General features: G+C 45.1%; 1 protein-coding gene across 1 annotated transcript in view; it reads right to left on the bottom strand.

The window, feature by feature from the left end:
• Positions 1–2925: 2925 nt before the first annotated feature.
• LOC115542935 (matrix metalloproteinase-17-like) overlaps positions 2926–13802 on the bottom strand; it is a 65229-nt gene continuing 54352 nt past the window's right edge. Inside the window, exons 6-10 of the mRNA XM_030355447.1 lie at positions 13694–13796; positions 11123–11205; positions 10082–10234; positions 7643–7900; positions 2926–4812 (exon numbers count right to left, since the gene is read on the bottom strand). Of these exons, the coding sequence (XP_030211307.1) occupies positions 4490–4812; positions 7643–7900; positions 10082–10234; positions 11123–11205; positions 13694–13796 (920 nt within the window). The 3' untranslated portion in view covers positions 2926–4489. The remainder of the gene's footprint in view (positions 4813–7642; positions 7901–10081; positions 10235–11122; positions 11206–13693; positions 13797–13802) is intronic.

The raw sequence follows: 13802 nt of genomic DNA, 5'->3' as shown, positions 1-13802 counted from the left end.
TTTTAAGTGTGCCAATGATTATGCTGGCACATGCCAGTGTTGGCACGCGTGCCTATGGTTGCCAACCCCTAGCCTACTTTATAGCCTGCTGTATATAACCTACTGTCTTATTGTCTATAGCAGGGGTCACCAACCTTTTTGAACCTGAGAGCTACTTCATGGGTACTGAGTCATACGAAGGGCACCCAGTCTGATTCACTCTTCTGAAATAACAAATTTGCTCAGTTTGCCTTTAGTTATATATTATTAATATTGATTAATGATACTCATCTATGTGAAGAAACTGATCATGTTAATGATTTCTCACAATAATTATCAACAATGACTTAAAAAAAGCTGGGAAAGAGTTGTTCAAGAATGAGTTTTGCTATTTTGAGAACAGGCCTGCGGGCCCCGCATGTGGTCCTTGCGGGCGCCCTGGTGCCCGTGGGCACTGTGTTGGTGACCCCTGGTCTATGGCCTACTGTCTATAGCCTGATCTATAAATCCTACTGTATAGTCTTTTGTCTGAAGCCTGTAGCAGACTGTACATATCCTGCTGTATATATCCTACTGTCTTTAGCCTATTGTCCATAGCCTACTGTCTTTAGCCTACTGTCCTTTAGCTGTTTCCAGCTTTCTTTAGATGGCCTACTGTCTGTAGCCTGTCTATATAGTTGCTGTATTTAAAAGACTCCCTATAGCCTGTATATAGCATACTATATACTGTATATCCTACTGTCTAGCCAAATGTATACAGCTTTCTGTCTAGCCTACAGTCTATAGTCTAATGTCCTTAAACTGCTGTCTACAGCCTGTCTAGTCTACTGTCTGTAGCCTTTCTAATCTACTGTCTATAGCCTGTCTAGCCTACTGTCTGTAGTCTGTCTAGCCTAATGTCTGCAGCCTACTGTCTGTAGCCTCGCTAGCTTACTGTCCGTAGCCTACTGTCTGTAGCCTCGCTAGCTTACTGTCCGTAGCCTACTGTCTGTAGCCTCGCTATCTTACTGTCTGTAGCCTACTGTCTGTAGCCTCGCTAGCTTACTGTCCGTAGCCTACTGTCTGTAGCCTCGCTAGCTTACTGTCCGTAGCCTACTGTCTGTAGCCTCGCTAGCTTACTGTCCGTAGCCTACTGTCTGTCGCCTCGCTAGCTTACTGTCCGTAGCCTACTGTCTGTAGCCTCGCTAGCTTACTGTCTGTAGCCTACTGTCTGTAGCCTCGCAAGCTTACTGTCCGTAGCCTACTGTCTGTAGCCTGTCTGTATAGCCTGCTGTCTTTAAATGCTTCTAGCTCCTCATGCTCAGCCCTGCAGGTGATTCCTCTTTGTGTCCCACAGCAGTTATGAAGTGCAGCGTTTCCTCTGTGCTCCATTGTTTCTGCCTGGCCCCATTGTGGTGCGCGCTGCTGCTGCTAACAGTGGGCCCCGGAGCCACTCCACTTGTCAACCTGATTACTGAACGCACTCTCAAGGAAGCGGGCCAACTCACCACATGTAGAACATGTAGTCTCTCTCTCATCTCACTCTCTCACTTTTGGTCTTTTCAACACAGATAGACGGGTACACACACACACATGCGCGCACAGGCATGCACACACAAACATGCATGTACACACACACACACACACACACACGCGCGCATGCGCGCGCGCACACACACACACACACACACACACACACACACACACACACACACACACACACACACACACACACACACACACACACACACACACACACACGTGGAAAGCCAAAAGGATCAGACCTATGCCTGATTGTAGGCGTTAAATTACTCTCTTTACTTTTATTTTACACACACGCATAACAAATCAGCAGGTGATCATTGAAAAATATATTTGTATCGCAGTTTGCTATCAATTCTGAAGATTTTTTAAGAATTGAACCAAAATGCAAGGTGAATCTCAGCAGAAATACAATAATGTACCCAATCTTTAAAAATGTATTTAATTCTTGATCAAATGTCTTCTTAGGGTAAGCAAAAGTGTTTAAATCCAACTGAGCTAATACATTAGCTACCTAGCGTAGTATTACTAACCCTGGAGGCAAGGCCACAATATTTCATTAACGTTGCTGGAGCATGACCTGCTAGTAGCAGGATAAATCACAACACAAAGCAATTTCTTTAATTTAATACTTTTTTTTTTTTTTTGTTTTAACTTTATTCTACTCTAAATCAGAATGAACTTTTGTTGAGTCGCCCACACCCTCTGGGTGGATAAGGAATTAATCTTAATGTGGTCCAACACTTGCACACACACACACACACACACACACACACACACACACACACACACACACACACACACACACACACACACACACACACACACACACACACACACACACACACACACACACACAGTTTGAGTTTTGACAGCAAGGAATTTTTCTGTATGCATGTGAATTCGACTTGCCTGTAGAATGCATTCCAAATACATCCATGTTGACACACATAGGATGATTGGCCTCAAGAGAGAGCCAACATATGGGCGTTGTTGACACAAGTGATCGCAGAGCATCCCTTCTGTATTCAGGATACCCCACCAGACACATAATCCGCCTACGTGGAACCCATCCGCATAGCTCCAGGCCTCCGTGCTATTGAAGCCGACCGAAGCAGCCTTGACAGTGAAATGACATGCCAAAGGTGTGTTCATTCCAAAAGGTTTTTGTGACTTCACCAAATTAATTGATAAAAAAATGGTCTGTAAACGTAGGCAAAGCAATTTGTAGGTAGTGTTGTTTTTACATTTAAAAAGGCTACAGCAAAAGTATGAAATGAAGACATACAAATGAAAACTTAACTTGCTTTACTTGGTACTAAGTATTACTCAAAATTGTAAGAGATACAAGCACACCTTATGTTATTATTTTTGTGATTGATCTGTATGTTTTAGTAGGCTGCGCAAAGACAGATGCACCTTTAACATAATTTGGCCATCAAAGTTGGTCCCATCTTTATTTTTTCTACAAAAATAGTATCACATTAGAAAACACACTTTAAATGTACATTATTTCAGTTGACATTTTCTAATGTGACTTTTCATGTCAAATATATCGTTATCTTTATCTCTCTGAATCGTATGTAAATATATCTGCAGAGTAAGAAGAAAGTCCTTGAGGTCCATCCAGCTGACATGGGTCGAGGTTAATAAGACGCCCGGCGGCCATCTTGTCTTCCTCTTGGTCATTCGTTAGCCACCATTAGCATCTTGGCGGGAGGGCAGAGAGTGTCTGAGATAAACAGCCATCCAGAGGTTCCATACACCAATCGTGAATATAAAAATAACACAACAAAATCCACAGTTATCTAATGCTGCCTGAATTACGAGTTCAAAGTTACTCTTAAGAGTTTCCTTTACCTTTTTCGATAGTGCAGTCTAGAGACAAAGGCAATGAGCGAGTCCATCCATGTCAAACCATTTGATAGGTAAAGCAAGAGGAAAACAACAAGGAATGTCTGACTTGCCAGAATGCCAACCCACTCCCGCAATCCCACCATGGAAAAATCTCAGACGACAGTTTATCTTGAAATGATGGGGACAACTCAAGCAACTAGAGTTTGCCAATGGGTTGACTAACATAATGCAGGTTTAAGGCTGCAATCAGCAATTTCTGCTCGATCTTTGTTTAGATTAAATTCTGTTTGATTGAGTCTCATGGTTCTAATGCGTTCGGATCTATAGCAATGGTCAGAGTCAAACATACATGAGAACCATTAGACTCAATCTAAACACAATTGAATCAAAACCAAAATTGAAGCAAAAACAGAAAGCACTTTATTTATTCATAACTGTGATTGGACAACAGGTCATGCCCGAGGTGTCTGCTGGTCAATGTCAATATAATCTGATATAATGATAACATTTACTCTTAGTTATCCATCACTAACTAGCCCTTACGATTGTGTACCCACCAACAATACCACTTAGGTTTCATGCAGTTCAGTTTACTCGCTCTGAAACATCCAATCGGCCATTCATCTCCGTAGTTCACCTTCCAACTTGGATTTCAGTGGGGCTGAGCCATCGCTGCAGTAGGTTTCTAGAACGCTGGATGTTTACCATCAGGAAATATACTTCAGGCTATATCTTCCTCATACCAGCGGCTCTAGGCATTGATTCTGTCCAACAGATTTCTAATCCTTTCAAGACGCACACAGATGGCAGAGGGGCAGTTGAATGCCGTAGCGCTTTCCGTTTAGTAAAAAACAAAAAAACAAATGCTTGGATAATGAAATGCTTTTTGAGTCCATCAAACAGAATAGTAAATAAATAGCAGAAAATCAGCAACATAACTATACAATGTAGGAGTACACACTTTCTCTGGCGGTTCAAACAGATTGTCCCCCTCGCGCCCAACCAATGAGAAGCTGGTCCTGTCCTCGCTCCTAACCAATGAGGCCCTCCTCCTGACCGTGCTCTCGGCCGACTCGGCCCTCTGACTTCCTGGTTTGTGAGTTCAACGACTCTGGGCCCTCCGGCTCTGTCATCATAGAGGCGCGGAGCCGAGGGCCAATAGGAACGTCCAGAGCGGTGGGAGGAGCCAGAGGGGGGTTGAAGGGGAGGCACTGACCCCCGGCGGGGAGGCAGTGTCGGAGGTGCAGGAGCACACCTCGTAGCCGTTCTCGGCGTGGTCGGGGAGGTGCCTGCCGCCGTCCTCGGGGAACTTGCCCTCGACGTTGGGAGAGTCCGACTGCATCTCGGTGCAGTGCAGCCAGTCCTTGGCGATGAGCCGCGGGAACCCCGCCTCCACCTCCATGTCGCTGGCCAGCACGCGCCAGTACTCCTTTCCTTTGAAGAAGTAGGAGGAGCCTGGACGGGATGAGAGAAGGGAGCAGAGCGAGGGTCAGGGGTCGTTGTTAGAAGAGGGATAACAACGAGCACAGACCACTAAATCGATTCTCTTGATTTTATGCGCAGGGACTAGTAAGGAGCACGTTCACTTTTCTCTCAAAAGACCAAAATATACATGCAAGTTCTGAAAAACAGGGAGAAAAAACAACAACATCTGCGTTAAAAACAGCACTCGAAAACGTGTCCTCATTCAGGCAATGTCTCACAAAAAGTTTGAGGTGAGAATGACAATCATTCTGGTTTTGACTCTTCTTTCCCTCAAGAGAAACTCCACTCTGCAGGTTTCTGTGGCTCTCCACTTCATCGCATCTGTATGGATGGGTAGGTGTCTTCAAATGTGTCACTGACATAGTTTTCGTATATATTAAAAGATGCAGACACACACACACACTCTCTCTCTCCCTCTTCCGCCCACACATGCACTCACCCTAGCCTAGATATTGGATACGCTGTTCAGACAGGCGACTAAATATCCCACATCTGCATATACTTTGAATCCTGCTATAATCGACATGCAGGGGGTTCAATGCAGTCCATATATATTGTATCTCCTCTCCAAAACAACGGCACAGAAATGTAACAGTTTGATTATAGCTTCATAACAGGTAAAATGACAGTGGTCACGGAACACACGATAGAGTACCATGACATTTTCACGACATTTAAAGTGATAGTGATGTGACTAAATTAAGACGGATTACATTGTCTCTGGAGTCATATGTGAAGCAGGGAAAGAGGTTATACGCTGGTCAGAGATGGGAGATACACCTGCAAGGGACCCCCTGGGGTCCACTAAATCCCATCCTTACAATCTCTCCTAGTATCTCGCTCAATCCCGAGGTGTGACTACATCTTCCCTTTTCCCAAACTTTCTTTCTCCGTCTTCCTCTCTCTCTCCCTCTGTCTTCCTATCTCTACCACTCAGCCTGGTCGCCCTGCACCACAGAGAACAGAGGCTTTGAAGTGGCTCCACTTTTCTAGGCCTTAAGGTGTGTGTGTGTGTGTGTGTGTGTGTGTGTGTGTGTGTGTGTGTGTGTGTGTGTGTGTGTGCGTGCGCACACATGCAAAACAAGCTATTCTGTTGCTTTGGGCTCATGCATATGCAGGTTTGTGACAGTTGGGGAAACATGCTGTTTCTTTAGAGTCTGGCCTGTTCTCTTTCACACACACATACACGCACGCACGCACGCACGCGCGCACACACACCACAGCAGCACCTCTAAGAGGTTCAGAACCTAAGAAGCTGGAACACCTGAGCAGGTTAAGAGCTTCGACACATGAATCATGGGGATATACTGCAGGTGAGACATGAACTGGAGAACGTGAGGGGCTTGGCGCTCCAGCGAGGAGCACAGATTAAGCATAGCTCTCGAGTCATCCATTTTTGCACACGCCAGTACCCAAAGAGAATATATTTTCCTCTTTTAGACATGTTATTCATGAGAAGGCAGGGGTTTCTCTCTGAAGGAAATAAGCTGCAGACGTGGGGGTTCGAGACCCAGAATCAGGGGGCTGGGACCCGGCTGAACGGTGCCCCCAACACCGTGAATGCTGGACTGAATATGGATATTCTGTGCCACATCACTGATGCTGTAGGCTGTTGCAGTTGGCGTCAAGTTTGATACATTTTGAATAACTCAACACTAAACCAGTCATCTGGATTCAGCAACAATTTAACCAAATGATTATTAATTATTGATTCATCTATGTTGTGTAATTATTTGAAAAACCAATGCTTTTTGATAAGCAAAAACATGCAGTAGGACTCTATTTGAACTGTAGTTTAACTGCTTGAGTTGAATATATTTGTTCGTATGACTTTTGTGATGTTTAATAATGATGAGCTTCTTGTTGGGTTAAGTCCATGCCCAAACCTGGCCCAAAGATATCCAACAATTTAACAAAGTGTTGAAAGAATTATACTGGAAAATTACCACATTCTTGTTCAGTGTCTCTATACTTTGGCTATTTTCATTGGACATAGAAGGCTAAATATAGAACCAATTTTCACAGCTGGGTTTAACAAAAGACAAAGGAGAGGGAGAAAATAATTCCCTCTGTATGTTTTCATATGTTTTAAGTACATTATAAATGTACAGTACATTTCTAGTACTCAAACAAAAAATCTATATATATTTACCATAACATTGAACATGCTGTTTAATGCAGTATTTACCATGCTATTTACCATAATATTGAACAGGCTATTTAGCACAGTATTTAACATGATATTTATCACTATACTCAACATGCTATTTAAACACAGTAGTTAACATGATATTTACCACTATACTCAACATACTATTTAACACAGTATTTAACATAATATTTAGCTTTAAACTCAAAATGCTATTTAACACAGTATTTAACATGATATTTACCATAATATTGAACATGCTATTTAACACAGCATTTAAAATGACATTTACCACTACACTCAACATGCTATCAAACACAGTATTTAACATACTATCAAACACAGTATTTAACATGCTATGAAACACAGTATTTAACATGCTATCAAACACAGTATTTAACATGCTATCAAACACAGTATTTAACATGCTATGAAACACAGTATTTAACATGCCATCAAACACTGTATTTAACATGCTATCAAACACTGTATTTAACATGCTATCAAACACTGTATTTAACATGCTATCAAACACAGTATTTAACATGCTATCAAACCCAGTATTTAACATGCTATGAAACACAGTATTTAACATGCTATCAAACACAGTAATTAACATGCTATCAAACCCAGTATTCAACGCCCACCCACCGTCAGACCACCGCATGGCGTCGTCCAGGTTGGGGGGCAGCCCCTTCCAGAGCGAGGCGTCTTTGGGGTACCCCGGGTCCATGCGCCTCAGGTGGTCGTCGTAGCGCCAGTAGTGGGCGCCCTGGAAGAAGTAGGTCTTGTCGTTGTGCGGCCAGACGAAGGCGGCGTCCAAGCCCTCCACGGGCAGGCCGAAGTCACTGATTGGTCGAGGGTAACCCTCCTCCACATTGTTGTCTTTGAAGACCCAGTACTTCAGACCTTGGGGGGGGGAAGGGAGACGGGGAAATGTCAGTCAAATGTCTCCAGCAACAAGTTTTTTTATTTGAGACATTTTAGGAATTAAGAGCATCTGTTAAGGATGCCCATCGGGCGCCTTCCTGGGGAGGTGTTCCAGGCACTGCCAGTGGGGGGGAGACCTCGGGGAACAACCAGGACTTGGTGGAGAGATTATATCTCAACACTGGCCTGGGAACTCCACGGGATCCCCCCCGTCAGAGCCGGTCAATGTGGCCCGGTGAAGTGAAGCCTGGGGGAGCCCCTGCTGGAGCTGCTGCCCCCGCGACCCGACCCCGGATAAGCGTTTTGAGGATGAGGATGAGGATGAGGAAATTAAGGGTTGAGAGAATTGGACGGCTGGTCGGCTAAGCTCAGGAGTTTAGAGCGGGTTGACTTGTAACCGGAAGGCTGCTAGGTCGCTACCCGGCTTCTCCTAGCCGAGTGTCGAGGTATCTCCGAGCAAGACACCTAACCCTAACTGCTCCTGACGTGTTGGCCGTCGCGTTTGATGGTTGACTCATCCGTGAATGTGTGTACTAATGGTCGCTTTGGACAAAAGCATCTGGTAAATGTTCTGAATGTAAAGAAGATCTGGATCACGGCTTTGGACCTCGGGAACCGATATTACGATTCCTCTGCCCTCGCCTACATAAAACAAGTTGTCACCTGCACCATACAATAATAATACAATGTTTTTATGACTATACCAATGTTTTTATGACTATATTTTTGCTAGCTTAGGAGAATGAAGGATTTGCAGACATTGGGGCTCAAGCACTGGACAAATTGGGTCAAACTGTTCACAATGAAGGCCGGGACCAAAGCCAATCAAAGCTTTGTAGACAAGTAGAAGTACTTCAAATGGCCTCTATTTTACCACCACTTGTGATGTCACTAAGGCACAGTGAAAAGCAGATTTTGATACCCCTTGTATTGGCTAATCAAGCTCACACCTGGTGGTATAATAGGGGCTCTTTGAAGCTGATTCAAAAAAGTGATGCCAGAACTGCACATATGTGCTCTATCGTCTTGGCTTTTATTGAGGAGCCTAGCAGCAGCTCTCTGGATATCTCTGGTCAATTAACTCTACAGTAAGTCCAGGAGGAAAGGGTGTGACAGTAGTCGAGTCTTGTTGAAAGAAGGTTGAACTGGTTGTCAAGCTTTTATATATTGTGAACCACCCTTGACCAATCTCTATTCATTGCTTTCTCTCGTTCTCGTTTGAGACATTGCTAGAGGTTAACCTAACCCTCTGTTCGTTTCCTACGAGGAGACAAGCCTCGGCATCGATGCTACCTAGTTATTCTTGACACCAGACCGTCCTGTGTGAGCTAGTTGTCGACATCCGGTTGCCATGGTTGCCATACCGGATTAAACTCTACCCTAGAAATGCCCGACGGACTTCTCTGAGTATTTTTTAGACAGAGCAATCGATTCATCTTGTGGTCGCTGACTTGCAAAGGAGAGTAATAGCCGGCTAATGAGGTACATCGCTCAACTCGACCGTGAGGCTAACGTCATGACGACACCGTGCCCAGGAACGCTCCCTCTACTCATGCGATGGCCTTGAGCACCCTGTCCAGCAGTGGAGCTGATAACGGCTAACCTAACCTTACCTAAATAAACACATACATTTCTCTTTACTCTCTTAGACGATAAAGAATGTATAGAGGTGAAATTAGCCAATAGATTACTTTAATAGAGTAATTGATTGACTCTGCTGTGATCTCTGTGACTAGGCTACATTCAATTTGTCATTGCTTGCATTAATTTGTATGGGGCAAATATATAAAATGACACACGTACACTCACACTGAACTGATAGAAATACAAAAGTGAGTGGCATCTTTTTGGAAAGTTTAAAAAGCAACCTTTTATCAAGACTAAAATTTCACATTATTTTAGACATCAAATGTGAATGTTTGTGACTTCACATAGCACAGACTGGGAAAGAGACAGTTTGTGTGTTAGAGATTTCACCTGTGTGTGTTTCATATATATATAAGAGAGAGAGAGAGAGAGAGAGAGAGAGAGAGAGAGAGAGAGAGAGAGAGAGAGAGAGAGAGAGAGAGAGAGAGAGAGAGAGAGAGAGAGAGAGAGAGAGAGAGAGAGAGAGAGAGAGAGAACTCCATGTTAAGCTGGTGCAGTGTGTGCACTGTGCACCTTTGAAGAAGACAATCTTGTGGTCCCCGGGCCTCTCGTACACGGCGTCCAGGCCATCCAGGTTGGCAGGCAGACCCCTCCAGAAGCGCTGGATCTGGGCCGGCCGCAGAGACACCAGGTGCTTCTCCCGGGTCAGCCTCCAGAAGTACCTCCCTGTGAAGTGTGCAGGCACGCACATGCACACATATACACACAGACACACGCACACAGACACATGCATACGCATATACATACACATACACATGCACATACACACGCACAGACACATACACACACCTGAATTACAGCTCTATCAGGTAACGTAGATAAACAAGAAATAGTTTTTTATGTTTCAGGAGGAACTTTGCGAAGAGATGTGGTCGATGCCCAAAATATGGATTCCATTAATCACCTCAAGAGACTTTTGTTTAAGGTCACCATGCTTGTTAGCCAGAGGGATACGCTTAAAGGACTGCAACTTGCCAAGATCAATGTTTTTTATTCATTGATGTTCCTCTATAATGAGACAAACAAAGCCGAACTCGGATCTAATTAACGTGATCGCTATGATGAAAGTTGAGGCAGCTATCCATTCATCTTGTTCGGTTAATCTAGATTAATTCCAACTGCTTCTATGATTCATATCCCATGCATCAAAGGATAACGAAACACTGGATATATCAATACAGGCTGTTGACTCTGAATGTGTTGCGGGTGTTTGGTTGGGCCGCTCTCTGGAATATGAAAAAAACATCAAATTTCAGCCAGCGTTATGCTGTTTACTTCCTCTGTTTTTCTCCCTATCCAGGATTAGGCGAAAAACAGTACTGTATTCTATAGGATTATCACGGACAGTGCAGGATCTCATCCACTCCTCTTCAAGGAGCATACACAGTGGTTTGTCAGCACAAGAAACGAGTCATAAGAAAACAACCCGACCCTCCAGAAATGCAAATATCCCTCTTAGCTCGCTTGCATTCCCTCCCACTCACTTAGCCTCCGACCGACTTAAATGCCGGTCCTTCCCCGTACCGCTCTTGTTCTCCCAGTGGGTTTGTGTACCTTTAAAGAAGAAGGCCTCTCCTCTGATCTGGGCCACGGCGTCAAAGGGGCTGGTGCATCTGTCCGGGGCGTCCCGTGCATACCTTGGAGCCAGGGAAGAGAGAGAGAGAGAGAGACACCAGGCAGAGGGGAGAGAGAGGGGAGAGGATGACGATGGAGGAGAGGGTGGGGAAGGAGAGAGAGAATTCATCAGGACGATGAATGAGAGCAGACAGAGCAAATCAAACCGGTCAACCCCTCTTCTTTGATATAGCCCTCAATCTTAACTTTGAGACGGTTAAGAGGATTACAGACGGCACTCCTTTGTTACCGACTACATGTCCTTTCTTTGTTATTCAACGGGAAAAGACGAAAGGGGACTTTGGTCTTACATCAAGGATACATTGAGGAGAATACAAGGAGAACCTGGTGATTCTAACAATCCCTCATGGGTAGGATTTTTCTTTTTTCAGGGATTACTCAGTTCCCATATCCGCAACGTTCATCCTCATTTATGGTAATCTCCACAAAGTCATTTTGTGGACCTGTTGCATGTGTACGATTTCGATCTGTTATAAAACATATCTTGCATGATTTAACATATCACATGATATCACATGAGTTCACATGGTATAATATGGTATAGCATGAGCACACATACAAGCACATTTTAGCACGTGATTTAACATGATGTCACATGAATAAAGGCCCTCCCATACTTCATATTAATACAGTTATACCATGTATATATATAAATATAATTGATCACAGAAATAAGCTACACCTTGAGTTAACCTTTAAAAAGTCTGTTGGATTGTTTACATCCACGTTGACGCTGTTCGCCTGTGTTTGAGTCCACCACTGTGAGGGACGATGACATCCTCTGAGCCGTGCCAGGTGCCTCGGAGCACTTGTCTCTCGCTCTCCTGACTCAAGCCATTCCAATCAGACTCGGCCTGACTGACAACAACAGCATTAATAAACCACAGGGACGCGCCTACTGTGGGTGGGAGTCAACAACAAAGACCTTTGTTCACTGCCCTCATTAACGCCTCTGTCAAACTTTTCCCACAAACACGCGCGAAGGCACACGCACACACACGCACACAAAAGTACAGATGCACACACGCACACACACACACACACACACACACACACACACACACACACACACACACACACACACACACACACACACACACACACGCACACACACGCACGCAGACGCGCGTACACAAGCACACACACGCACATGCACGTGCACACACTAACACTCACACACACAAACACTGGTCTTTTAAGTAGTCTCATGAAAGTTTTCTGGGGAAAGCCAGAGAATAGTGTTGGTCTGTGTCCATGTTTACCGGCGAGGAATTACTTGTGTATCAATGCAGCAGCACATTCTATTTAATATCGTCTGAGAGATGTTTGGCATGACTCCCATAAGAGGGGTCAGTCTCCAGTGGGAGTAGAGGAGCAGTGGGTCACGTCTGAAGTCTTCTCTGACACCGAGTGCCATCCAGTGTCTTTAAAACAGTGGGACGGTTCAGACACTGGCTGCAACAGTCCAATAAACACAAAGGGGACCTACAGAGGGAAACACATGACGGGCCTGACCTCGCTCACACACACACACACACACACAAATTTGGAGAAATGCCTCCAAGCGCGACCTCTCCAAACACTCCATGACCCCCGGGGCTCAGTGTTAAAGCGAGGTACACAGTCCCCTGACCCCCCCAGAGAGAGAGCGAGCGAGCGAGAGAGAGAGAGAGAGAGAGAGAGAGAGAGAGAGAGAGAGAGAGAGAGAGAGAGAGAGAGAGAGAGAGAGAGAGAGAGAGCAAGTAAGAGAGAGCAGGAGAGCGAGAGAGAGAGAGACAGACAAAAAAAAGACAGACAGACAGACAGACAGACAGACAGACAGACAGACAGACAGACAGACAGACAGACAGACAGACAGACAGACATAGCAAGAGAGAGAGCAGGAGAGAGCGAGGGAGAGTGGAAGAGAGTGAGAGAGCGAGGGAGAGAGAGGACGAGAGAAAGTGAGAGAGGGCGAGAGACAGAGCGAGAGAGTGAGAGAGAGCTGTGGGGGAGCTGTGCCAGTATAAAAGAAAGAGCTCGCTACATTGCTCAACACCATGTGCAGCTCATCTGGAAGGAGACATCTGGACATGAGGCTGACAGGCTGAAATACTACCTCAGGTGTTATTGTCACGACACTCCATCTGTCTTACTGACTGATGATTACTAACCCCACATCTGATATGTTTTTACTCAGTGCACTGTGTGTGTGTGTGTGTGTGTGTGTGTGTGTGTGTGTGTGCGTGTATGTGTGTGTGTGTGTGCGCATGTTCGTGTGTGTGTGTGTGCGTGCTAGTTCTCACAGTTCTGTGTGTGTTTTTATGTCTTACCGATTGGTACAGCGTGTGTGTATGTTTGTGAGTGTGCGTTTGTATGTGTATGTGTGTGTGTGTGTGTGTGTGTGTGTGTGTGTGTGTGTGTGTGTGTGTGTGTGTGTGTGTGTGTGTATGTGTGTGTTTGTGTGTGCGCGAGTGTGCGTGCGTGCATGCGTGTGTGTCTAGTACTCACAGGACAGTGGACCTGTTGTCAGGGAGGTCCAGCAGGACGGGGGGTTCCTCCGTGTCGGGGGGGTTTCCTGGTCCCTGGGTGTGGGAAACAGAGTCCCGGACCCCTGAGA

This window comes from Gadus morhua, chromosome 4 (assembly GCF_902167405.1).
Source record: "Gadus morhua chromosome 4, gadMor3.0, whole genome shotgun sequence".
Taxonomy (NCBI): Eukaryota; Metazoa; Chordata; class Actinopteri; order Gadiformes; family Gadidae; genus Gadus; species Gadus morhua.
Note: the sequence above shows the minus strand (reverse complement) of the source record. Positions and strands in the feature narration are given on the sequence as shown.